This window comes from Plasmodium knowlesi (genome assembly GCF_000006355.2).
Source record: "Plasmodium knowlesi strain H genome assembly, chromosome: 14".
In the NCBI taxonomy this organism is placed as follows: domain Eukaryota; phylum Apicomplexa; class Aconoidasida; order Haemosporida; family Plasmodiidae; genus Plasmodium; species Plasmodium knowlesi.
Window position 1 is genome coordinate 386952 of NC_011915.2, and position 27925 is coordinate 414876.

At 35.9% G+C, this 27925-nt stretch overlaps 3 protein-coding genes across 3 annotated transcripts; 1 reads left to right on the plus strand and 2 right to left on the minus strand.

The window, feature by feature from the left end:
• Nucleotides 1-178: 178 nt before the first annotated feature.
• On the minus strand, nucleotides 179-6951 carry PKNH_1408600 (carbamoyl phosphate synthetase, putative; the record flags this gene model as incomplete). The annotated part of the gene is made up of 2 exons (XM_002261939.1): nucleotides 179-6660; nucleotides 6924-6951. The coding sequence occupies 2 exons, from the start codon at nucleotides 6949-6951 to the stop codon at nucleotides 179-181; spliced, it is 6510 nt and encodes a 2169-aa protein (XP_002261975.1).
• Nucleotides 6952-10272: 3321 nt separating this feature from the next.
• Nucleotides 10273-10799, plus strand: PKNH_1408700 (40S ribosomal protein S27, putative; the record flags this gene model as incomplete). The annotated part of the gene is made up of 2 exons (XM_002261940.1): nucleotides 10273-10439; nucleotides 10718-10799. The coding sequence occupies 2 exons, from the start codon at nucleotides 10273-10275 to the stop codon at nucleotides 10797-10799; spliced, it is 249 nt and encodes an 82-aa protein (XP_002261976.1).
• Nucleotides 10800-12037: 1238 nt separating this feature from the next.
• On the minus strand, nucleotides 12038-27350 carry PKNH_1408800 (conserved Plasmodium protein, unknown function; the record flags this gene model as incomplete). The annotated part of the gene is made up of 2 exons (XM_002261941.1): nucleotides 12038-18307; nucleotides 18450-27350. The coding sequence occupies 2 exons, from the start codon at nucleotides 27348-27350 to the stop codon at nucleotides 12038-12040; spliced, it is 15171 nt and encodes a 5056-aa protein (XP_002261977.1).
• Between the last annotated feature and the right edge of the window lie 575 nt (nucleotides 27351-27925).

A 27925-nucleotide genomic window follows, 5' to 3' on the forward strand; every position in this document is an offset into this window, starting at 1 on the left:
CGTGGGGTCGATAATGTTTTCGATTATTTTTTTTAAAACCCCGCACTGAGGGAGATTCGAGCATACATATTTATGCTTACACATGTGGTGCGTACACACTGCGCATTGACGTATGGAAAACTGCGTGCGCCACAACTTAACCACCCACTAGTTTAAGATACTTGCCGCCGCCTCCTCTCTACACCAAACTAATGTACTCGTCGTAGCTCTTAATGGTGTAGAAGGGTTTCTTCTCCTTCCTGCGAGAGAACTTCCTGTACAGGGAGTCTATAAAGAGTGAAGACAGCTTCATGTTCGTTATGAGGGGAACTTGGAAGTCGGAAGCGAGACGCCTTATCTTATACCCGTTTGAGCTAACCTTCGTTTTGAGCGTATCCGTAATGTTGATAACCATTTCGACCTTGTGGTTCATGATTAAATCTGTAATGTTCGGCATGAGATTTTCCGAACTCTTATTATGCACGCGGATGAGTCTCTGGTGGAATTTGGACCCCTTGGTAACGTTAAAGGATTCCAGAAATTTTGAATAAAAGTCATACGTTCCTTCGGTTGCGTAAATGGTAAATCCCATTAGGAAGAGCAGTTGGAAGGGTTCTTCAAAGGCTAACTTGTTGTTTAAATTTTTAATACTTATGAGGATAGATTTTTTCGGCAATTTCATACCAGTGGCTATCAGTGACTTCAGCAAAGCTTCGTATTTGTTGAGACCAAAACATGCCACTTCCCCGGTGGACTTCATTTCTACACCCAAGATGCAATCAGATCCGTGGAGTCGGTTGAAGGAAAATATAGGAGATTTCACAGCAGTGTATTCCAAATCTATGAGGGATATATTAATTGGCTTCACGTCATAACCCATTAATATTCTGGTAGCTAAATCGATAAAGTTTAGATTTAGGGCCTTGGAAATGAAAGGAAAAGTTCGAGAAGCCCTCAAATTACATTCGATAATTTTTATTTCATTCTGGTGGCAAATGAACTGAATATTAAATGGTCCAGAAATGTTCAACGATTTGGATATTTTCTCCGAAATTTTTTTGATTTTTCTGTGTGTTTCTACGTAAATATTCTGTGCAGGAAGTATCAAAGTGGCATCTCCTGAATGTACACCAGCATTTTCCACATGTTCCGAAATGGCATAGTTGATGATTTTCCCATTTTTGCTCACACAGTCAATTTCTATTTCTTTCGCATTCTCAATAAATTTAGAAATAACAACAGGATTGTCCTTACTAACGATTGCAGCTTTCATGAGAAAATTTTTTAATTCTTCAAAACAATTTACAACTCTCATTGCAGCGCCCGAGAGAACATATGAAGGCCTCACCAAAACGGGAAATTTCACCTCATTGGCAAATTGTATAGCCTTGGAGAGTTTCGTAAATTTGTTCCATTTGGGTTGATCGATTTTTAAAGAATCACACAAGTTAGAAAATTTGTTTCTATTTTCACAGCAGTCTACACTCTTTGCACTTGTCCCTAAAATGTTAACACTATTTTTGTACAGGCTAAAAACCAAATTGTTGGATGTCTGCCCACCGAACGCTATTATAACACCATGACTCTTTTCAAAGTTGTAAATAAATTTAATAACTTCTGTGGTAATTTCATCAAAATACAATCTGTCACTTTCGTCGTAGTCTGTGCTAACGGTTTCTGGGTTGCAGTTTATGAGGATTGCCTTGTGATTTAACTTCCTAATCGTTTTTACACAATGGATTGCACTCCAATCAAATTCGACTGAGCTACCAATTCGATAGCAGCCACATCCTAACACAATAAAACATTTTTTTTTTTCTTTCTCCTTTTCATTCCTATCATGCGTTATCTTAAAACCGATATCGTTGAATTTTTCGCTAAATATGTTTTCATTTTCGGAATATATGGACGATGATCCTTCTGAGTCCTTAGAAGAAAAAGTGTTGTACGATTCTCCACAATCATCGAAGAGACCATTATCTGTGCTGCAAGTGTAAACATCATCCCCTCCATTGTAAAAAGCATCATCATCATCAGTGTTGTCATTTTCTGCATTACTTGATTTGGTGTAATTGCGCAAGTAGGATAATTCTGAGAAACAGTCGCTATTTTTATCATCAATATTTATACCATTACTGTTCAATTTGGTTTCCCTTTTTTTGTTGCTACTCTTTCCTTTGCTCTTTTCCCTTTCGATTCCTTCATGATGAAGCTTGTTTTCTCCTTTGGTGATTTCCTCCTTACCCGCGTTCGTCCTACTCCTAGCATAGTGTGGTACGTGCATCGCAATGGAATCTTCAGCTCCGGAAGTTGCGCCGAATGGTGTTCCCACATGTCCAGATTTCACAACAGAGCCACGCTGCTCACACTGGAAACTGTCATTACTGTCAGTATTTTCGCTATTAATTAACTCTTTCATTTTGCTCATTTTGTATTCATTATTGTACACGGAGTCCACTAGGTAGTACATATTTCCTGCTCCCTTACTATCTGAGAAGTTCTTTTTCTTCTTCGACATGTAATGGGATGTGTCTCCATTTTTGTTCGTCATTTCTTCATCTGATGTGTTGAAATTTTCCAAGTACAACTGGTCATTAGTAGAGTGGGAACTCCTGTTCGAAATATCGTCCATTCTTTGGTTCATAAGTACTTCCCTATTCTGCAATTTCTTATTCCATCCATCTTTGCTTGTGTTATTTGCATTGGAACTTTTGTTATGTTGGTTGTCTCCTATTCCTTGTTGCGCACTGTGCGGGTCGTTATTCATTATTGTATTCTCCGCGATGTTAAGACCGCTTGAGGAGGAAATATTATTTGTACAATTCTTTCCACTAAATATATTCGTTTCGTCTGACCCTATGCCTTTTTCCTGTTTCACTTCTTTACTAAGCAGGTCATTCGAGGAACCCTCCATCTTAGAATCTCCGATGGGTGATGAACTCACCATCTTGTGCTTACCTACAGCTCCATCCACCTTTGTGCTGACGACAGTCACATCTACATCCTTGCCAAACATTTCATTACAAACATTCTGATCACAACCCATCTTCAACTGTTTCACCGATTTGTTTTCCTCCATCTCTGGAGAAATATTATGAGGGTACACATGGTTTTCTACTCTATCCACTTTTTTCCCGTTACCTTCTGCAGGCAATTTCTTCTTCCTCTTCATGTTCAGAGGCAGCACGTCATGCTCCACACCTTGGTAAGTCAAATATAAATAATTAGTTAACGCTGGGAATTCAGCAGAAAGGGTATCAATCACTTTTATGTGAGGATGTAGACCTAAGCTTTCTCTGTACCTCATCACAACCGCTTCGTTAACATTAGGATTGTTAAAGGAGAGGTAATGGGCGATTTGCTTGTCACTGAATCCGTGCTTCTTAAAATACTTCATGTCATAAAAGGAGAGCTGCTCTAATGATAATGTTTTTAGCTTATTTTGCAGATTAAAAATGTTGTAAAACTTGTGTAAGAACCAGTATTCTATATTGGTCAATTCGTGGATTTTTTCCATGGGAATGTTCAAATGAAAAGCTTGGTGAATTGCATCTATTCTCTTTGGAGAGGGATTCTTCAACTCATCCACAATTTTCGCCTCATCCCAATCAATACAGTATGTGTTACTAAAGCCGAGATAATTATCATCTATACATCTAAGCGATTTCTGTATGGATTCTTCAAAGGTTCTACCTATGGACATAACTTCACCTACACTTTTCATACTGCTATTCATGGTGTTCGAGGCAAACTCAAATTTGTTTAAGTCCCATCTGGGAATTTTTGTCGTAATGTAATCAAGGGAAGGCTCAAAACAAGCAGTAGTTTTCTTCGTGATACTATTTTTTAAGCTAATCAAATCGTACCCAAGAGCTATTTTAGCAGATATGTATGCTAAGGGGTACCCTGTAGCCTTGGATGCCAGTGCCGAACTTCTGCTCAGTCTAGCATTCACCTCGATAATACAGTACTCTCCCGTTTTAGGGTTTATACCGAACTGAATATTACATTCCCCAATAATGTTCAAGTGGGTAATAACCTTCAGAGCTATTTCACGGAACTTATAATATTCATGGTTACTCAGGGTCTGAGAAGGAGCAACGACGATACTGTCTCCTGTGTGGATACCTAAAGGGTCTATATTTTCCATGTTACAAATTGCTATACAATTATTCTTGTTATCTCGTAACAATTCGTATTCTATTTCTTTCCACCCTTTTAATGATTTGTCGATAAATATTTCATTATCCGTTTGTAGGAAAATTTCTTTGCACTTTTTGACTAACTCCTCTTCGTTATTTATGAAGCTACTGTTTAGTCCTCCTAGGGAGAAGGTTGTGCGTACTAAAATGGGGTAGCCTATTTTGTTAGCCACTTCAATGGCTTGTTCTACATTTTTAGCACTTCCGTATGGTGCTATAATTTCATTAATTTCTCGCAACTTTTCTGCAAACATGCTCCTATTTTCTGTTATCATAATGGACTCTAGAGATGTTCCCAGAGCTAAGCAATTATTTTTTTTTAGAACTTTCTTCTGCTCCAACATGAGTGCACAGTTCAGCGCCGTTTGCCCACCAAAGGTGCATAAAATGAAGTCGGGTTTTTCTTTCTTAATAATTTTTTCTACAAATTCGCAATTAACGGGTAAAAAATATACCTTGTCTGCTAACCCTTTGGAAGTTTGCACCGTGGCAATATTGGGGTTCACTAAAATTACATAGATGCCACATTCCTTCAAACTTTTAATAGCCTGCGTCCCTGAGTAATCGAATTCTCCTGCTTGACCTATACATAGTCCACCACTACCGAGGAGAAGCACTTTTTTTTTTATGTAAATTATGTTATGCCCAATATGTTCTCTAAATTCTCTTTTCTTGTTGAACATATCTATGAGAAAATTTTTAAAAAGGAAAGAAGTATCTTCAGGGCCATTATTCCCCTCAGGGTGAAACTGAACACTGTAGAATCTTCCATTCTTGTGGCTAATGCCTTCTATCGATTTGTCATTAGCGTTGACGTAGCTAATGGCTAGATCCTTTCTTCTCAAAATACTTTTCTTCTTCAAACAGTACCCATGATTTTGCGATGTTATGTAACATTTGTTATCTACCAGTTGGATAACGGGTTGATTTACCCCTCTATTTCCGTACTTCATTTTGTACGTTTCACATCCGAGAGAAATACCTAGTAACTGATTACCTAAACAAATACCAAATATCAGCTTATTCTTTTGTAAGCTTTTCTTCAGTGTTTCAATTAAAAATTCGCATTTTTTGGGGTCTCCTGGACCGTTTGACAACAAAACCGCATCGTAATCTATACTGTTATAGTCATAGTAATATGGCACAATGATATACGTCAAGGGGAGGTCTTTGCCATTTTTCATTAAGTTCTTTATTATACTATTTTTAATCCCACAATCTACAATGACGATAATTTTTTCCTTGTCAGATTTTCTCTTGTTCACAAGATTGAGAAATTCCTCCTTGTTCAGTTTCTTTTTTACGTACGTGGAGTAGTCGTTATTGAGGTTGAATGTTACTTCATCCTGCGTGAAGCCATGTTTATTCCTTCCACTGAGTCCACTCCTTTGCAGACTCATCTCCACGTCGTAGTGACCATATTCGTCCACATTGCCATCGTGGAAGAAGGAATTTTCCTCCAAGTCTATCAAATACTTATCATACTCGCATGTACCACGTAGGGTAAAAAAGGCATCCTTCTTTCCTCCATTGGTGCTATATTCCCGATAGCCAGTGTAATAATCAATATTTTCTTCTGATGAAGTCAAAAGGTTCATTTTATCCCTTAATAAAGAATGTTGATTTGAATTCTTGTTAAAGTCTATTTTTTCAAATGAAGAAAGACTATGGTAATTATAGTCATTGACATTCGTAAGGCTATTACCATTTTCAACTTCATTCAAGGAATAATTATTTTCATCATTTATCCCTTTAGAATCTTCTTTACTTTTCCCATTGTTATAATAATTTATTTTTCCCAATTTGATAACTCTAATAAAGTGATTACAGACATATTTGATGGTATCAATCTCTCCTGGGTTAAATAAGCTAATCTCTTTATATAGCTTATTTGCATTTTTAGCGTTTTTATAAATTACAATTTTTCCTAACATGCTTCCCTTCTCTCTTAATATTTTGGTTAATGCCCTGGTATCTATTCCACCTATACAGGGTACTTTATATAATTTGAGCCACTCACTTAGTGTAATGTATGAATTGTAGTGGTAAGAATGTTTTGTATACTCACATATTACTAACCCTTGAATTTGTATTTTATTGCTTTCGAAATTTGTCACTAAGCCGAAATGATCATGATGTACTTTTTCCACTCCATAATTTCCAATGGATGGAAATGTTAATACGAGTATTTGTCCAAAGTAACTTGGGTCTGTTAAAGCTTCTGGATATCCAACCATCGCTGTATTGAATATAACTTCTCCAGTTACTATATAATCTTCATTTTCAATTTTACTGTTCTTAAATAATATATCCTCTTTTAGGTACTTTTTCTTTTCGAGCACTTGGTTCGAATTAATTTCTTTCGTGGCTTCCCTGTTTGAACTAGCTTTTTCATCTTCTTTGCACCCTTCGTAACCAACACTGTATCCTACAAATTCGGTGTCATCTTCAAGAATGAGCTTTCCCACGGTTCTGTAATCTGTGTAGGGGGGGGGGGGGTTCAGGAAAGATGTCGCAAAGATATGTTCGTGGTAGGCGTGCAGGCAAATGGAAATTAGTAGAACACAAATTAGGCAGAGGCACACTCGTCAGCGAAGTGTGTTTGCTTTGCTATCGATGCGCACACGCCCCTATCAAACTGCATCTTGTGCAATACACCAAATTTTTAGTTTTCCACATGTATACATCTATACATATATAGATATTTTCATTTAAATGTGTGTTTTCTCTGTGCAAAGGTACCGTAGTCTGGCCAGAATTCCGTGCTCATCATTTTGTTCAAAAGGGAATTAAAAAGTTAAGAAAAAAGAAGAAAAAAAAAAAAGGGAACAAGGTGTTATGGTATGAAGTCAGATACTCCTGATTTCGAAAAATGTAAACTACTGCTAAACTGTTTTGGCATATACATGTTCATCTTTACATAATTAAAACCATGAAGTATAAAGAATGCAGTACGTTAAGAAAAATAAAAATAAGATACAAAGTAAAAGTGTTTTTTTTTTTTTTTTTTTTTTTTTTCATAATATGATAAAAGAAAATAAAGTTAAAAATAGTATGCTTTAAAGGAGCACAGCTCTGTTAGAGCAAAGAGCAGTTATAATTAAAATCTGTTCTGTGCTTTCCCCGCCTCTGTTTGCTTTATTTCTTTTTGTCATATTATGCTATAGCTGCAAGTGTTTCCTTTTATATATATTTTTTCTAATGATTTCACAGTAGTTATAAATATTAATACATATATATGAAAAGGTTGTTGACCCTTGCATCTACGTGTACTTTTTTTTGTACATTTTTGTACAGCTCTGTACAGTTTTTCAAAATTTATTATTTGACGCTTTGAGATAATGCTTTTTTTTCTTTTATAAGCTCATTTTGTGGCGACTTTATGGCGTTATGCAGATGATGCCTATAACGTGCGAAAAAAAAAAAATTTTTTTTTTTTTTTTGCCCCTTGTCATTTTCCTTTTTCCGGGGTATGCATTTTGCTTTAAATCTGAAAGAGGGGAATACTTATATATATTCTGCAATTTCGGCCTCTATGAATGTTTTTTTTTTTTTTTTTTTTTTTTCTTCCCTTCTAATGCAACCGCGCATAATCGCAAATTTATATGGAACAGTTTCGCCGAGGTGAAGTATTATCCGGTACCGTACAATTTTGTACATACATACATACATATATATAGCGCATACGTTATATAGATATACATTCACGTCGCCATCAACATAATTATATATACAAGCAAGTTACATTTTTTTAAAAAAAGGAACGTTCGTGTTCAAGTCTTCACATGGGTAAAAAGTACTACATGTAGTGCTGACTTTTCCATTACCGAAAAATATGTAAAATATATATCCACCGGGGGTTATTTGTAAAATTTCCAAAGATTACGAAAAATATTGTTTATAACCGTTTTTGTGCCATACATTTTTTTTTTGTTTTTTCCCCTAAGTACCATGGACATATATAGTGAATAGAAGGCAGCGATTCAATTTATCCATTTTTCCATCAAAGAAATGTAAAATTAAGTTCCTTTTCAAATGAATATTTGCACAAAAAAACTATACATTTTTACCTGTGTCAGCTTTAAACAAATTAAGTTATTAAAGTTTAGAACAAAGAATGATTTACAAGTATGCGATTTTTGATTGGTCTGAAAAATGGCTCTATATATATTCTCACAATAAGTGAATATATGCATTTACATTCATGCTGAGTAATTTTCCTTATCGGATTTTTCAAGAACTTTTGGGCTACGTACTGAAATAACCCCCACCCCCCCGTTGAAACTGGAAACACACGGTGCAATGCGCCTGACCAATCATCACCACACAAATAAGTACGCGCAAATGCACTTGCGTGTGCATACAATACTTAATAGGCCACATGAAACGTGTACCTAAACAAAATGTTTAATACAAAAAGGGAAAAAAAAAAAAAAAAATTACACATATTTGCAACAGGTCTTAAAAATAGTTCCATAAAGAAGAAATCCTTTTTTACGAAATGAAAGAAAAAAAAAAAAAAAAAAATCTTCAACAATGAGACGTAGAACTGTCAGCAAAATTTATACTGAGGTTAAAAACAAATATCCACATTGGTGTTCTCCCAAAATGGTGAAACTTCCCCGCTTTAAGTGGACTCATTAAAACTTTTACAAGTGGGTTCCTTCATTTCCCCCCCTCCCTCAAATATGAGTATTAAATTGAAATAAATTCTTCGTGCCACGGGGGAACTTTCTTTTATTTTTTAGCAGTCACGTGGAATATTGGAAGAGGCTAAAATAAATCCATATATATATATATATTTGCATACGTGTAGAACATTTTTTTTTTTTTTTTTTTTTAACGTATTGGATACCGCTTTTCCGGGCTATCAAATATTTATTGCCGTTTCGGGATCGCTTAAGAAAATGTGATAAATGCGTGTAAGCACATGGTTCTCTGCGTTAGAACGCGTGGTTCACCCCTTTATTAAATTGCAAAAAATTTGCACTCCTTTTTTCCGAGAAAAAAAAAAAGAAAAAAGAAATATTTTTACATCTATGAGATTATGCGGTTTTATGGAGTAATGTAAAATGGGAAGCGGCAATTTTGTAGCTCCATGGGTTGGTGGGCACGTGCTGAAACTGAAACGGTGAAGTCACATGGTTTTTCATGGCTGCATGGCGAAACGGCTCCGGCTAAATAAAGCATTCCCTTTTACCACCATATGCCCCGCATTTAACATATTGCCCCCCCCCCTTGAATCTGAACCTTTTGCGCCTATTTTCATCCCGGCGAAAGGTTACACTTTTGCCCGTAAAATTAACAATTGCAAAAAATAAAAAATAAACTTTTGGTATATTTGTTATAAAAAAAAAGGGAAAGGCACCCCCACATTATTTATTTTGTGTACTTATAAAAAATATGGAATATGTTTTTCATATTTAAATGTAGCATGTACAACTTTATCGCTGCTTAATGAGAAGATATACGCATAATTAAAAGAACGCATAATGTGATAGGAAGGAAGTGCATTTCATCCAAGGATAATACGGTATCTCCATTTCTTTCGCATAAAAGCAAACAAATAAAAATATATTATTAACAATCACCGGCTTAAACCCCAGCTGCGCTTTGAAAAAAAAAAAAAAATAAATTAAATTTAAATTTTTATTTTTTATATTGTAATAAAAAACATTGTTATACATTCTCCAAAAAAAGAAAAAAAAAAGAAGAAAAAAGAAACAAACAAAAAAAATTGAAAAAGTTTAATACAAATTTATAGAAAAAAAAAAACATTATTTCATTTTGCGTGATTTCCATGAACAAATCATCCTTATGTTAACCCATTGTATGTACCAAAACGCGGCATTATCCTGAACCATAGCCTTTTGTGTTTTTATTTAACAAAAACGAGTGTATAGCAAATGCAAACAACAGTGTAAATAAATCTTCACTTAACAAGTACAAGTATTTATTCAACTAAAGTATATTTAAACCTACGCGCAAGTATTACGTACACGCTATATACTAATTAATTGCTTCAAATTTGAGGAGCCTTCTCCCCCCCGACTATACTAATTCCTTCTTATCAAACTTCTTACATTTCAAAATGAATGTCGATCTGTTAAATCGTGACCCAGCTGAAGAGGCCAAGAAACATAAATTAAAGAGATTAATTCCAAGCCCCAATTCTTATTTTATGGATGTAAAATGCCCAGGATGTCTTCAAATTACCACCTTGTTTAGCCATGCGCAAAATGTTGTTCTGTGTGGAAGGTAAGCCAAAAAAGAAAAGAAAGAAAAAAAAGAAAATGGCTACCTAGGCCGTATGCATGACCACCTGCGCAACCTCTATTTGGCGCTACAGACATGTATTCAACTTATACGCATTTCCCCTTTTTCTCTTCTACCATGAATTGCTCATTATACTGTTTCGATCATTCTTTGTTTACCACTTAATTTTCATTTAATGGTCCCTATATGCCGATCGCTTGGATAATTTATTTATAATTCACACTTATGTGACAATTTTTTTTTTTCTCCCCCCATTATAGCTGTAACATCATGTTGTGCCAACCGACGGGTGGAAAATGCAAATTAACAGAAGGTTGCTCTTTTAGGAAAAAAATTGAGTAAATGGTCTGCAATGAAAGCTTACAATATGTAACCACATGATAAAGTAGAAAAAAAAAAAAAAAGAAGAAGAAGAAAAAGAAAAAGAAGCCTTTTTCATGCGAGAAGAACTATTGGACGAATTCATGAACACTTGAACAAAACATATTTGCAAAAATGGAGAGAAATGAAGACTTCCTACATGTGTACTAATTAAAATTTGTTAAGAGTACATATATATATATATATATTTTTTTTTTTTCCATCCCAAGTAGAAATATACATGGGTATATGCGAACATATATATACATCTATACGTTGTGTACATATTTAGTAACTTTACATTTACCCGATTTTTTAAATTAAAATATTTAACAAAGAAACTAAGAAAAGAAGAAGTAAAATTCTTGTATTGCTGATTTCCCAGTTGAGTTGCCAGCAGAGTGGTTCACTTGAAAAAGTGGCCGCCAGAATACAGCTGCTCTTAAAATTTGGTTAAATGATATCCTTTCCTACGGTTTGTGAAATATCTGTCGGTAAATAATTTACACATCTTGCGAACGTTTCCCTCTTCACAACACGTCCAAGTTGGATCCCATCCATAGTAGGAAATGTGTACCCCCTTTTTTGCATTTCGCAACGGGGGATATCTCCCACAAGTGAAAGCGAAACGTGAAATGCGAAACGTGAAATATGAAACGTGAAATGTGAAACGTGAAAGCGAAACGTGAAAGCGAAAAGTGGGAGCGAAACGTGAAAGCGAAAAGTGGGAGCGAAGCGTGAAAGGTTTCATTACAATTATCGTGTGCATATGGGAAAAGCCATTCCTCTGAGCCATTAACGAGGAAACGTACAAAACGGCTAACATGTTGTTAGCGAAAAGGTATTGTCACAAATACCATTGTGTGAAAATCCACAATTGTTTACACTCTACATATAGTGTCATATTAGAAAGTTTCCTTGTGATTAAAAGAATATGGTTACATTAATGTCTTTACGACTGACGAAAACGTATTTCTCCTGAATATGTATAAAAAACGAATCGAACTTTGGTGTGCACTGACATTCTTACAAGAAGGAAACTATGGGCGTTGCTGTGCTCTTGACCCCAGCTAATGTGCGTAGTGAGGTGGCAACAGCCGTGAAAAAAAAAAAAAAAAAAAAAAAAAAAAAAAACACATAGACAATGGGCCACGCGTAGGGGTACGCCATATAGAAGACTTATCATCGTACCGCTTCTTTTACTTCCCACCCCACTTTGACTACACAACTTTGCTTTTTTCCCTATTAAGCCGTCTTAAGTCTCGCTCGCGTATAGCGTTCTTCACATCAGTTATAGTCGAATCCGTGGCCTTCCGCTTCTTCAGGTTAGACGTTTCTCCCTTTTTGGCCGCAGAATTTTTATACGATAAAATAGAGTTAACACAATTTAATGCCTCATTTTTCGTTTTAATATTGTTAAAGATATCATAATCGTCGTAGAGGAGAATATTCTTATCGTTGTTTAATTTTATATGATAAAGGATCCATTGTTTCTTTTTCTGTTCATCCACAGAATCGTTTTTACTCAACATGGGCGTGTTAGCATCCGGTGAGAGCTCATGCCCCACATCGTTCGTAGTAGAAATGGTATTTTCTTTATCTACCTGAGAGGTTGTCTTGTCGACATTATTATTGTCCAAATGAATTACATGCCTACTCTTATTCATATCTTTACAGCTGGAATTATAATTCAGTTTGCTTGTTAAAAAATTAATATCTTCACAGTTCAAATAGTTGGTACAGTTTAATAATTTTCCATTTTTAAATAAATTTAAAAATTCGAACAATTTTGTTTTATTTCTATTTAAGGCGTTCTCTACAAATTTCATTATTCCTTCCTTCTTCTTTCTGTTTCCTTTCTTGTTGTACGAACTTAAGTTTTTAATTATGTCTTGTTCGCTCTTTTGGTAATACAAAACTTTCTTACACGTCAATAGGAAGATATTGTGCATCCTTGTAGATAGGTTGGCGGGTATTGTGGCAGATTTATTCGCTAAAAATTCTCTGAACAGTTTAAATATTCTCAAGTCTAGTGATGCACATGAACTGTTGTATATTAATTCTTCATTATTTGTGGCTCTTTTTAAATACGTGTATTTACTGCTAACGGGGGTGGTATTACTCTTAGGAGGAGTTTCCGTAACATTTTCAGAACTCTCCTCTGAGACCGTACAACTAAGCACCCTATCACCGGCGAATAACAAAATGATTGGATAAACCAAAATGTGTGGAGTAAAATAACAGAGCACTTCGAAAATGAAACATAAATGTTCGGTAATTATTTTGAAAAGAACATTAATTACTGAAATATTGGAACCGTATATGACGGTTGCTTCTTCCAACACCTTGTAGTCATTAAACCTTTTAATTGTCTTACCTATGTATATGTAAATTTCGAAGAGAATTTTCAATATGTCATATATTTCGTTTAAGTGATCCAAATGGTCGTACCCTAAATATATCCACTTACTTTCGATTTCTCCAATTTTGTTTTCCTTTTGGTTGGACATACTATTACCTGCTTCTGCCACCTGAGGTGGGTCATTCTTCTCACTTGTGATGTCTTCCTCGATGGGCCTTTCCTTCGTGCCGTTTTCGTTTTCCTTATTGGGGGAACCCTTATATTCATTTACGTTGGTTTCTTTTGGCTCATCTGTTTCCTTCTCATCTTTTTTCTTCTCATCTGTTTTGTGTTCCTCCGTTTTGTTTTCATCTGTTTCCTTCTCATCCGTTTTCTGTTCATCCATTTTGTGTTCATCCATTTTGTGTTCCTCCGTTTTGTCCTCCTCCGTTTTGTCCTCCTCCGTTTTCTGTTCCTCCGTTTTCTGTTCCTCCGTTTTCTGTTCATCCATTTTGTGTTCCTCCGTTTTCTGTTCCTCCGTTTTCTGTTCATCCATTTTGTGTTTCTCCGTTTTGTGTTCCTCCGTTTTCTGTCCATCCGCTTGGTTGTTGTCATCCGTTTTCCTTTCGTCTGCATTTTTGACTGGAGTTTCTGACGCTGCCTCTTCTTCCTTTTCTTCCTTAAATAATTCTAAAACTTTTTCACCTACTAGGAATTTCCTCAAATGGGCACAGAGGAAATTATCCGTGCGGGATGATGCGTTATCCCCCTGTTGTGGGTCGTCCACGCAGGGGATATTTCCCCCTCTTCTTAACTCCTTCCCTTTCACCACATTCCCATGTTCACACAACATTTCTTCATAAATTTTCCTTAGGACATTCTTCAAAACGTTTTTACTAACTTCTAAAACAATGGTGAAATATTTGATGAAGATAAATTCACTCCTTTGGACTCTTTTACAATACAAGTTATAGTAATCCTGATTGAAGGATTCATTCTGCCAAATTTTAAAATTGCCCTTATTGATGAAGAATTTCATGTAATGAATACACTTTGTGTAATTTTTTCTCATAAAATAATAGATGCAGAGGTGGTAAGCAGCTTGTGAGTTGTAATTTCCGCAGTTTTTATTCTCCGCTATGAAATTTAGACCTTCAATTATATCGTTAAGGACATCTTCGTACCTAATTTCGATGTTTTTTATTACGACCTTTAATTTGTATACATTGTAATTGAATTCGCTCATGTCCTTCTCGTTCAGCTCTCTTTCATACGTTTCATACGGAAGAGTATTTTCCACATGGTTCCTGTGCTTCTGCTTCGTCAGCTCCATGTCCATGTTTGCATTATCATATTCCATTCTGTTGGATGAATTGTAATGAGATGGAAAACTACAGTTATTGGAGTTTCCATTTTCGTGATAATGAGTGTAATAATTCACACACATGCTCAAACTTTGTTTTTCCTTCATAAACGGGAAGGTGCCATTTTTTGCATGTTCGTTATATGTCGATGGGTTCTTCATGTTATGATCTAACATGTGCGCCTCGTCGAGGGGGTCATAGATATTTCTTGAAATGTTTGCTTCTCTTTCTCCATTCTCTCCCTCGTTATTCTCATTACGGTTTATGCCACTCGTGTGGTGATCCCCCAAGTGGTCAGCTTCTTGACCCTTACTCAGTGCGTCCACCATGGTGCACCTTTTCGCAACACCTCCATTGCAATCTCCATCAAGTCCCAAAACAGTAGAACCTTTGCCATTATTATTCAAATCGTACGTATAATATTTAATACCTTCACTTAAATTTAGATCCTTCAAATAATTCAGCAGATAATCCGACAACCTTGTGTCATATTTGTAGTTAAAAAGTGAAGCCAGGAAAAAGTACTTGGGATAATACAAGCAAATTTTCAATCGAGTTACCAACAATTTATACAACGGAATGATCATTTGTGTGCTTTCCTTATCTTCATTAATAATGTAGACTGCTTCATTTCTGCACATATAATAACTCCTCGTGCTCGTTAGCGAAGGCTTCAAAAACAAATTATTTTTCTTCAAATTGTTTTCACAGCCATTTCGACTGTTGTTACTACTGTCTTCGTATTTTCCGGGGCTCTTCTCAACTTGTAGCTTCTCACAATAATTTAGCTTTTTCATATGAATGTCGGGTGTTTCGCTTTGATTTTCATTACCCTGCTCATTCCTTTCCTCTTGATCTGCCAGATTATACGTGTTCATTTCTTCCTTGTGGGACAAAGCCGCGTTTCCCTCATTCACGGAGGAGGGGTTCTGTAAGGTACCCTTCTGAGAACTGCTCTGCTGGGAGTTACCCTGCAGTGAGATGCTTTGCTTGGAACTGATTTCGTGAAGATCCAAAAAGTGAATGCTTAGAAATATTAAACTGTCTGCGTAATGACACATGGAAATTAGCATAAAGTACAGAAGTAGATTTTCATACGTATAGGAGCCTTCGACACATTCGGGCGCATCCTTCACGTCTGCCTTCATGTCTCGTTCTCTTTTCTTGTGATTTTTATTTTCATCGGTCTGAAGGCGACTTTCTGATAAAAGTGAATTAAAGAGGAATTGAAAAATTTTTCCTAAAAATAAAAACACCAAGTAAATTGATTTATCTTCCAGCTTCTGACATTCTGAATAATTCAGAGCATATCCTTGCGCCCTATTTGCTAAGTAAAACTTTAAGATGTTAATGTAGTACTTTTTTGAAACCTTTTTGGTACTTCTTTTTTTAAAAAATTGTTTTCGCAAGATGTTTGCATTGGTTAAGGAATCTATGGATACCTTGGTATCGTTTCCATCGCTCATTTCTTCTTTTTTTACTTTAATTTGGTTCGCTTGCAGGTCTTCCTTGATGTGAGATCCCTTTTTTACGTCTTCCATGATGTCCAAGCAGAAGGTTTGGTCATTCGTCTCTCCTTCATGGGGATTGTTCTTTTTCTCCTCTTCCTCTTGTTCTTCCTTCTTTCCACTTTCGAAGGAATCTATCGGGTTCGTTCTTTCCACATTTGAGTATTGTTCCTCCACCTCCCTTTTTACCTTCACGGTTTGCATACCAATAATTTGGTTCCCTTCGTCTGTCAAAATCTCAGCTACATTATTATCCAAGCAGTTTTCCTTACAGTTAGGTTCTTCATCTTCCTCTATTTGGCATGCCTCTCCAGAAAGTAACTTCATCTTCTTATTCATTTCGTTCTTCTTGCTCCCTTCAAAATCATGCACATGGAGAACATTGTCACCGATTGTTCTTTTCCTATTGACATTTTCATCCTTCCGATACTCCAACCCGCTGCAACTTTGTAGCGTCTCTGCAGAATATTGTCCTTTACGAACATGCTCCAACATTTGGGAGGTAGAAAATTGGTCGTTCATCGATTGGGGTGCATCAAAGTTGGCATTTCTTTTTTTTTTTTTTTTCCTGGATAACCCCCCCGGAGAACTAGCTTTCTTCATACCACACTCTATGTTCAGGAAGGATAAAATGTCGCTGTTAAATAGGTCCCGCTTAAGGTAGACATTTTTTAAGTAAATACACAATTTCAAATTTTTTTTCACTGCCTGTAAATTATAAAACGAATACTTATGTCTTAGGGCATCCAGGAAGGCTGTATTTCTTTCTTCAAATGTGTAAGTGAGAGAGTATTTAACGTAAGAAGAAATGAAAAAGTTCAGATTGTTGAAGAGGTTTTTCGCATTCAGAATGTTAATTTTGGACTTGACACAATTTATTAATATTTTAAAAAATAAAAGATGTATAAATCTGTTTTGCGAATTTGACAACACCAGGTGATAGTTGTTAATCTCTTGGTATGCGCTTTGTGTTTCGTTACCCCTGTTAAGTTGGTCATTATCATCGCTGTGCAATTCGTTTGATGTGATTATTTCGCCGTTTGTGTCGTCACGCTTTGCCGCTTCTCTGTCTATCTTCTCTCCATGTGGTCCTTCTTTCGCAGAGTTGGCAACGGGAATTCCACCTAAAAGTGGATTTTTCTCGAGAAGGTTACCTGTACCTAGTAGGTTGTTCTCCACGCAGTTGTCCTTCCCCTTAAGCTCCGTGATCAACAAGCTGTTATTATAGGATTCCTCATGAATGCTCAAAAATAAATCAATAAAATGATGAGAAAATTCATCCTTTCCCCTATAATGATAGTGGAAATATTTATAATAAACGTAAAGCAGAAAATTCAACAAAATGTCTGCATGCTTAAGCACATTCCGAATGTACAGAAATTTCAAAAAGCAATAAATTCGGTACAAATTTGTATTGTACAAAGAATTATTAACAAATCTGGAGGTAATATTTAATAACATATATTCTGGAAGGACAAATTCAGAAAAATATTTATCTTCTAGAAATTTGTACAAATGAAAATATTGCTGAAATGTGTAATAGTAGAGAATTACATTTTTGTTGTTATAAAAAGATGCTTTCAATCCAATATTTAATTTATCCATAATTTTTCCTATATTAAAATTGTAATGTTTATTGTAATCATATTTCACTTCGCTTAAAATGTGAATGAACGAACAATAGAACATGTTGCTAAAATGATTGTACGGTTTTATATTTAGCATTTTTATTAGTTCTAGGTAGTTAATGTTTTTTTTGTTTACAAGTTTGAACAATCGGTTTCTGTACGCCCTGTACATGTTTTTGAAGTGATATGGGTTATTGTTCAGAACAATTTTTATTCTTTCTTCACCATTGCTAATTAACTTCTTTTCTGCTTCTCCTATGTCTTTACCAACCTGCCGCATGTCATCTTCGCAAGACATACTCTTTCCTCTCCTTCTGTTCTTCCTTACCGTTAGAAGTAGATAATTTTTCTGCACGTACTCATCAAATTTTCTCTTCATTTCTTCCTTTATTTTGTACGGGTTTATCTCATTAAGTTCTTTTATATAGCAATCCATGTCCTCAATATGGAACTCTCCATCATTCTCCTCCAGATACACGTTCTTTATGTACTCATAGAAGCACACATAGTAGTAGTCATCATTCAGGAACAGATCATTCAGATAATCTAAGTACACGTTGTACATCAGGGGATCTGTGTAATCTGTGCTTATTTCCTCGTCTAGGGAGATCATCCTTTCGAATGCTTTCACGAACGACATCATGAATTCCTAAAAGGGGGGAAGGCGTAAACATATATGCAGTAAATAGAGAAAAGTGATAGAATGAAGTTTCCATCGGGTAAAGAAAAAATGCGTGCCCAGATGCGCGCGCCTGCCCAATGGACGTTGCCCCTTTTTTGCAATGGTTTACCTTGCCCTCACTTTTGGATTTTTTAAAATTTATCAAAAACTGTAGAACGTTGTAGTCGTTAAACTTGTAGTACACATTACGCGCGGCGTAGTTCAAATACGTGTAGTCATTACAGGGGAAAGAGACACTTATGTTCCTCCTGTTGGATACCCAAAAAAACTGATTCATGTAGGTGTTATAATCAACCAACTTGTTCACATCTAGGCATATGCTCTGCATGTACTTATGAATGTACAGCGACAGGAACAATTCCACTGCCTTTATATCACTTATTTTCATGCTAAATATGTCAAGCGTGTAATTTGTTCTTCTTATTTTCTTTCCACATGATTCGTTTTCATTCTTCTCCTTTGGAACTATGTCGAAGGGATAAACAGGCTTCAAAAATAGGAAATTGTTAAACAAAAATGAGAAGCAAATGTTAATAAGGCTATTAATCGTGTGGTTGTTTCTGTAGATTCTGTTATACACCTTGATGTTTTTTATGTCCATATAGGGGCTTATCATATCATAGACAATTTTGATCATGATTTTCCTTTCATTCCTTTGGTGCACTTTCAAGTGGCTAGTTTCTTTTTCAACATGTTTATCACCCCCTGGGATTATTTTCTCATTCCTCTTAAATATGCCATATGAATCTTCACCCGGGTGAATATAAAATTTGGAGTTGCTATCCTCCTTGCCTTTCCAGTTATTATTAACACTACCCATTATCGCAGTATCATCTGTGCATTGTTCCTTGGAAAACAAGTTAAAAAATAGGTTTTCCTTCACTTCTTCCATATTGTGGGAAGAGGCAAACCTCTGGTTGGAGATGTTTCTTCGTAAGAGGATATTTTTCTCCTCACTGTTCTTTCCCTTTAGCATTTTCCCACTTTCCTTCTTCCATCTAGTTAAATAGTACAAAACACAGGCAAAGATACAGTTAAAGGGTGACTTGGAACTCTCTCTAATGTAACGAACAGTTCTCTTAACATTATTTAAAACAAACTCATAATACAATTTGTCGTGATTAAAATGGTGAATGTTATGTAGGCTCCTTTCCAAATGGATTGAAATGTCCGTGTTAAAAGTGGTTAGCAAAATGTTTAAAGAAAAATAAAATAAATTTAACGAACACTTATTCATATTGTACAGTTCATTTTTGTCCACATTAAAATGGTTAATATATTCCTCTTGAAGAATGTACTTAAATAGCGAATGATAAATTAGTTCATTTTTAATTTTCATAAAATCATCCATTATGTTATTCTCCTTGCACAATTTGCTTACCTTGGAAAATACATCCTGCATTTCTAAAATGTCCTTATTTTTGCAGCTGTTAAAAATGTCCACATAAAACATACTATTTTGCAACAAATTCTCTATTATATTGCAAAATATAAATATATATTTGTTTTTCTTCATTTTATTCTTCTTATTGTATTTCTTTTTCGACATTAATAGAATGTTCATGGAGCTGAATTTTATCAGGGTTTCTAGATAAATTTGGTACCTCCCCTTGTTGCTCTCCTCTTCCTTTTGTCGGATGCAGAACTTCCCATCGTTATTGTCTCTTGTGTGATTGTTCATTTTAGCAATCCTACAATTTTGGTTAGCCCATCCGTCTTGTGGTAAATGGCGCTTCCTACATCTTTGACCTCCTTCTTCACTTTCCATTTGGATGGCTATACCATCTTCATCCTGGATATTTGGTGCACTCTTACCAATCTTGGCCATGGCAGTCAGACCTTTCGTTTGATCTAACTTCCGCTCAGTATATTCACCTCCATCTAGCCTCACAGAAGGATTAAAATGCAAATACATTTTTAAGACAGACGAAAGCAACAAAATGATGCTACTGGAAATGTGCAAAAATAGATAGTACGTATTGTATATATCATTGTTTATGAAAAAATCTTGGTTCTTTCTTAAATGCAAAATGTTGTAATTTTCAATGTGCAAAATTGATATAAGTATGAACAAAATATGAGCACAAGTACGACTGAGCGTTGTGTAAATCTTATTCTGACTCTTGTTTATCACAGCAATATATTTAAAAAAACACACATTGTTTATTTTTCTCTTCAATTTTTTTTCTATTTTTTTTAATTTTCCATAGCTCTGTAATATACGTTGGTTTCGGTTGCTGTGCTTGAACTGGCTCATATGAAACATCCCCCCCTTGGCCCTCACAACGATTCTTCTCTTTCTGACTTCGCACCTGTCCACCGCGGCGATTGTTTCTACCTGTGTCTCGGTGTGAATTGTTGACAATGGATCCGAACAATACTCCCCGAGGTGGCTCTTCTCCTCTCCGCAGAACGTGCTGTTGAACAGAACTCCCACTTTTTCCATCCGCTTTTCTTTGCACAATTCACCCACTCGGCGCTCCAATTTTTTCGTGCGCACTTCTTCCCCAAAAGGGTTGACAAAATATCTATTCATTTTCTTCCCAATTATATTTTCGAAAATGCTATTTTTTATTTTCAGTTTTCCACTTACGGTAACTTTTTTTTTCACTTCCTTTACAATTTTGTAAATGATTCCTTTTCCAAAGCGCACTCCATGCATTGATTGTGACAATCCTGTCCTCCTCTCCTTCTTCATTTTTTCCCTTTCTATTATTTTTTGTACTTGTTCATAATTCCGCTGTCGCATCGCATTGCCATATGTATTTCCCTCTGAGCTTATCTGCGTATCCCTTTTATACCTTCCACTCCCTATGCATTTCCTGTCCATCTCCATATGAATGTCAATTTTCACAAGCACATTAAGCAGAACGTGGAAGGAGGTAAAAATGCTATTCAAAAATCTGTAGGAAGAGCCATATCTAAAATTTACAAAATTGAAAAGGTTCAGCATATGCCAAGTGGCCTGATCATCGTATGAAAAAATATTTTTTTCAATGCCCAAAATTTTGAACAATTTATTTGTGTGAAATTCGGAGAAGGTATTCAGACGCAAATAAAAAAGAGAAAAAACGCAACTGTACACATTCATCATTTTGTTGATTATCACAAACCGTGGGTTCTGTTCTTGTTGATATTGCTGGACAAACTCCATGCACCGATTTAAAAATTCGATAATAATATTTTGCAGCTCGAAATCAAGAGACAACAAACAAAGTCTTGTGTCAAACAGGGAATGAAGATAATCAATACTTTGGTTAAAATTTTCATCCAGCCGCTTAGCCTTTCGGTACAATGTTAGGATGCTATTTTCTTTCAGTTCTTTGCAAATGAATTTCTTTATATACTTGTACGAATGTAGGAGGAAGATGAACTGTTTTTTTTTTTTATTCATCTTTTCCCTCTGGCACTTTGCTCTGTTAAACTTGGCAAATGTTATTAGTATGTTTAGTACGTCGTTCTGGTCTAAGTCCTCCATGCCATGAGAAGCTACTCGTCTTCGCCCCTCTTTTTCTATATATTCTTTATGCACACCATAAATCCTGTTAACGTAGTTATCTTCCCTTAAAACCTTAAAAAAGGAAGGCTTCAAAAAAATGTTCTTCCTGTACAAATTATCATTAATTTCTTCAAACACATAATTGTAGCTTCTATTTATTGGTATTTTTTTTATTTTTAAAATGGTGTAAAGATCATTACAGTATGTTACAATCCGCTGGGCCACCTTCCACACAATTTTTCTGAACATGTCATTTTCGTGTAATCGTAAGTTTAATATAAAGAAACACTTATGGTAACATTTCAAAAATGAAGAAAAGGCTATATTCACATTTTCATCCAATTTTGTAAATACATTTTTAAATTTGTTCATATTGCTTATAGATGAATTGTGCGTTTTATTTTTTCCTTTTTTAAGTTGTTCATTTTTTGATACAAACTCGTCTTTCCATTCCTCTTTATCTACAAATGCATCCTTCCTATTACATTGGTTTTCTCCCTTTTCCATCAGTGCCTCTTTGCATTTTCTCCCTCTGTCTTGTTCTTCCTCTATATTTGATATCCCCTCATAGAGGAGTTCCTCTACTCCTCCTACTCTTTCCTCATCACAGTAATAATAACCCTCTTCATTAGCATCTCCTTGATTATCCAATATGCCATCCTCTTCACTGCTTCTTCCTTTCTCTCCCTTTCCAGGAATGGTTCCCCTTTTTGCATTTTCTTCTCCCATTTCCTTCTGCGTATCATATATTTCAATCTTGCTTTCTCCCTCCCCATTTGGTCCCTCCGTCTCTGTGTTCTCATTTACGGAGTGGGCGCGCCTCAGATCCGCATTTATTTTACAAAAATTGCCTGTTTCGCTTTTAATCAAATAGTTTATGTCATATTTATTCAAAAAAAAAGTTACATTTTTAAAATAATATTTGGAGTTCAGATAAAGGAACTGCAAAAATAAGAAGACCACGCGTCGTCTAACCACTCTACCACGTTCATCATAGCTGTACTTAATTAGGAGATAATTTAATATGCTAAAGGTGTGATTAATCATGAATTCTAAATTTACCTTATCGTATGTGTGCTTCCTCTTTAACTTATTCAGATAAGATTTGTACAACAATTTGAGCATGTACAAATGGCAGTGTATCACATTTAGATAATTATCCAACATGATGGAGGAAGTGAAATCATCGTGAATTACTGCTTTACCTTTAATGGAGTCCATTATTTTCTCGGAATCCTTTTCAATGTTGTGGTAGAAGTAGATCAAGGGGTCGCATTTAATACTGTCCAGGTAAAATTGGTATAGCCGTAAAAAGCTAACGTACTCGTGCAAATTCTTCTTATTAATTATACCGTTACTTATGAAGAAGAAAAATATTTTAAACAGAGCCCTTCTTATGGTATACTCAACACCACAATTACCACTTACGTTGCGGTCCCTACTGACGCTAGAATTACAGTCACCCCCCCCATTACAGTAGTGATAAAAGAGCATCAGGATAACTTCTTCCGCCCTTATCCTATCTTCGTCATTACTCGCATTTGACACATTCATGTGTTCGTAAAACTTTTCCACGTCAAAAATTCCCTCCTCTTCCTTACTCATTTCCAAGTACACCTTCTCCATTTCGCATTTGTATGCACGCGCCATGCAACTTATGCTACTGGCATTGGATTCGCCACGCTGACTACTACTCGAAATGCTCAAGAAATCACGCAAAATTGGTTTATTCCCATATGTCGTATCACTCGTGTCGCCTGTGCCACTCTTCACACCATCTTCTTTCACCGATGTTCTATCATGGTTTCTTAAAGACAAACACGAGTTAGTACCGCCTCTACTGGCTTGCTCACTGCCATGTTTTTCGCCAGACAACACCTCATTCATTCTCTCCCCGAGCAGTTCCTCCTTCTTCTGATTTGTGTACGAAATGGTATCGCTATTATTAATAGTGGTAGTCGAACTGAATTTTACGTTAATGTATGAATCATTTTGTTCGTTCAAGTCAACCTCTTTTTTTTTATCTTTAAAAATGGAAGGCAAAAAATTGAGGCTTTTCTGTGAGTTCTCTGTACTCATAATATGGGAAGACAACGTTTTAGGATCATCTTTATTGGTGTCTTTAATGGTAGGAATAAGAAGTTGCGGGAGGATGTCCTTAAAAAGAGCTCCGCTATCAGTACAGTCATAAATGGCATAATAATTCTGGTAGGAATACTTCATTTTGTGAATTTTTTTCTTCAAATAATCCTTCTCTTTTATCTGTTTCAACAATAAAATGTCGATAATAAAATGAGAAATGTTAAAAAAATTACTCCCATTAATATGATCGAATTTATCTATGGCATACATATTTTCATATAGATAATAAATATGCTTTATGTTGTCATTTCGTTTGAGGCCTTTTAATATTTTTGCGTAATTTTTTATGAGAAATAATTCGTTCATGTCATCAATGAACTTATCTCCAATGTTAGAGAGGATTGAATTGTTGTAAGAACTTAATTTCTTTACTTTATCTCTGATTCTTTTTTTATTTATTTTGTTAATACTTAGAATGATTATTTCCTCAATTTCCATTTTTTCCTTTTGATATTTCTCTCCGCGCTCCTGGTTTTGGCCACTCCTGATCTGGCTGTACAGATTGACAAAACGGGATAAGTCGAAGGGAGGTGTTCTTTGCATGTCCACCTTTTTTCTTTGTTCATATTGGAGCTTCTTTTTGCGCCCCCCTTTGTCTATGCAATTCATTTCTAAAAGGTTTACAGAGCTTCCTTCGTAATTGCGTAGACTGTGTGGTGCCTTGCCCATTCCCTCCTCCTTCACACAGCGGTCTCTACCTCCTGCAAATGGGATGAGCACGCTTCCTTTCCTGGTGCCTTCTCTACTTATTTCACCTTTATCCAACGTTTTCAATTTTTCGTTACACTCATGGGGGCTAATTTTCCCCGTGCAAAATTTTATTTCTCTCCGATTCAAAGTCCTTTTATCATTCGGGAGCATTCCCTTCTTCATTGCTCCTTGTCGAGTTGCATTTCTGTGGGATACCCCTTTACTGCGCTTCTCTTGATCAACAAATTTCATCAAAAAGTCGTGCTTATTTTTTTTACATATTTCATATAAATAATGAAAGAAATCCGCAATTCTTTTTCTTTTTATAATTTTTTTCACTTTTTTCTTCTTGTTTTTCAAGTAATAAATGTGATAGTATTCATTCATCAAACGGGTCTGATACAATTTGCATGCTTTCCTTACTCTGCGAAGAAGGGATCCATTAAAGGATTCATTTGAAAACAGTTTATCGAACAGGGTATTCGGCCTTCTTGATTTACCTTTCCCTGTCTTGCCTTTTTTGTCTTTATCCTTTTTAACATTGCCCCTTTTGATCATCATCTCTTTGGGATTCTCCTCTCTGTGCGTCTCATCTTGGATCTGTTCTCTTTCCACTTTTCCTTCTTCCATCACCTCCTTTTTCGCTTTACTCCTTTGCGACTTTCCCTCCTGCGCTTCCTCCCTTAAACTTCCACTCTTGGTCTTCTGCAGGAGCATATGTCCCATTGCGTCTTGTTTAACCTTGTCTATTATGCCTTCCTTCTCCTTAACACGCCAGTAATCAAAAGTGCACATTTTATTATCTTTCGATCTCAGAAAAAGATCGTTGCTCACTCCGATATTCCTTTCACAAGAAGCAGAAAGAGGAATCTCCTGATTAGTTTTTCTCCTTTTATGTTGTAATAAACCATTTTCAATTGGTGACATATATTCAAGAGCTTTACACTCGTTCGAATTAGACAAGGCCTTAGGACCTTCTTGATGGATCCTCCCATCGGTACTCCTTTCTATACATTTTATAATGCTCTTCTGTTGTGGCATTCGCTTGTACGGGAAATTGTTTCCAAAAATTGTCGACGCCTTGTTCTGCAGAATGTTTGTCTGGTTATTTGCAAAACTGATGGGCGAATTGCTCGCAAGGTTCAAGGTAGAATGACTTGGTAAAAAGCGAGGCGTGCTTGGAGAAATATTGTAGGACGAATCTTTCGTCAAAAACTGGGAGGAAGAATTATTCACAAAGTTGCCTTCATTGCTTCTAACCATGCACATTGGGGAACCAACGAAAGTGTTTTCTCCCACGTTGCTGTTAAAAAAATTGCTAGAGGAACTCCTCACAACATTCCCCGTAGGTTTAGAGATAAAATTCATGGGAGAATTCCCAACGATGCTACCAGATGATTTTTTCAAAATTTTGTAGGAAGAATTCTTTAAGATACTTCCTGGTGTACTTTTTAAGAAACTGCTGGATTTGCTTTTCACAAATGGGCGAGAGGTATTATTTAAGAGACTTTTTACGGGATTTCTAAATAATATATTCTTCAAATTGTTGCAAAAATTGTTGGTCATGTTTTTTCCCTCATTTGATACGTTTACCAATTTATGGTCTGACTGAACTGTATTCTCCTGTATATCTTCCTTCATCTGTATGTTCGAGGACCTTCCTTCAGTGTGCGTCTTTTCCTCCTTCGCCAAGGCTTCACTTTTCCTTAAGACGGAATCTCGCATATCAACGCTGTTGTCATAAATCGAAAAAGTTTCTGTGTTGTTAGAGTCAAAATAAATGTCTTCTTCATCATCCTGATTTTTGCCTTTTCTCTCTTTGGAATTTTTATCCCCCTTGTGCATATCGCCTTTAAGTGTGCACGATTTGGAGTCTCCAAGGGAAGATAATACCTTCGTCTGGGGATCCTCCCCTTGGGTATTCTTCCCTTCTTGCTTCGCCACTTTATCATTCACATCAGACCAAACTGTCAAATCAGTACCACTCTCCAAAAAAATACTCTCATCGGACGAATTAGGAAAAAGGTTATTCTCATTTTTCATTCCCTTCACCTGTTCCTTTACGCCTAAGGGAAAATGCCGCTTTAGTATGCTTACAGTATTTTCATAAATAATTGGATTAAAGTGCTTACTGCCATTTTCATTATAGAGCATGGAACAATGAAATGAAGTTTTGGCATTCAAGTAGTAAGTAATGTCATTGCTCTGCAAGAAATATTTTATAAACACAACCCCAGCATTGTAACAGATTTCTACTTTGTACTTATCCGAGACTCTGTTCAAATATTTGGACAGCAAGATATATGTAAGGGAGCTGTACTTATAATTTTCTAAATAAAAATAAACATTTCCTATAATCTTTAAGAATTCAATTTTTCCTACATAATTTTTTTTTTCTAATTTTTCGATATTTTCTAATCCGTAATTTAAGCATTCCTCAAACTTGAACTCCTTGTACAGTTTCTGCAGGTGTACAATGTACTTGTTTGTTTTTCCTTTTTCTTCCCAAGCTCCACATTTTTTGCCTCCCCTATTTTTTCCTTTCACATCTTTCGATATTAACATTTCTACATATTTATCCTCCAGTATTTTCGGAAATTTTTTCCTTTGCTTCCCATTTTGCTTATTATGGAGTTTGCTTTTCTCATATTTTTCTGTTCCCATTTGTTTGGGCATCATTTTGGCCTCCGTCCGTTGGTATCTGCCGTTGGTATCTGCCCGTTGGCTTCCCCCGAGGCAAGGACAAACTGTGCGCGCTTCTCTGTAATGTCACAATTTTCGTTCTGCGCTTGTAATGGGTGTGCAGGTAATGGAGTATATCTTCATGCGCAAGTGAAGGTAACGATTGGGAAAACCCTTTGTTCCATGTGCAAGTATAGCCTCCACGCGAAAGTGCGCAAAATGTCACTACACATGTGAACCTTCTCCAATGTATAGATTCTTCGTGTATCTGCAAATCCCCTCCCCCCCTTTGTGTGATTAAACTCTTTTGTGCCTTCTTCCTACACAAGGTGGATGCACTAATCTACCAAGGGGGAATATGAGGCATAAACAGAATAATCATACAAAAAAAAAAAAAAAAAAAAAGAAAAAGAAAGAAATAAGAGGGACGAATTTTATTTATGTTGCCCACCATGGCAATGTCCCTTATTCTCAGGTTCAAACATAACGCTCGTTTTGTCCTTCAAATGGGGTACGCATGTACGAACGCTAGTCTGGTAGCATGGCCGCACCCTCACAATTACAATACTCGA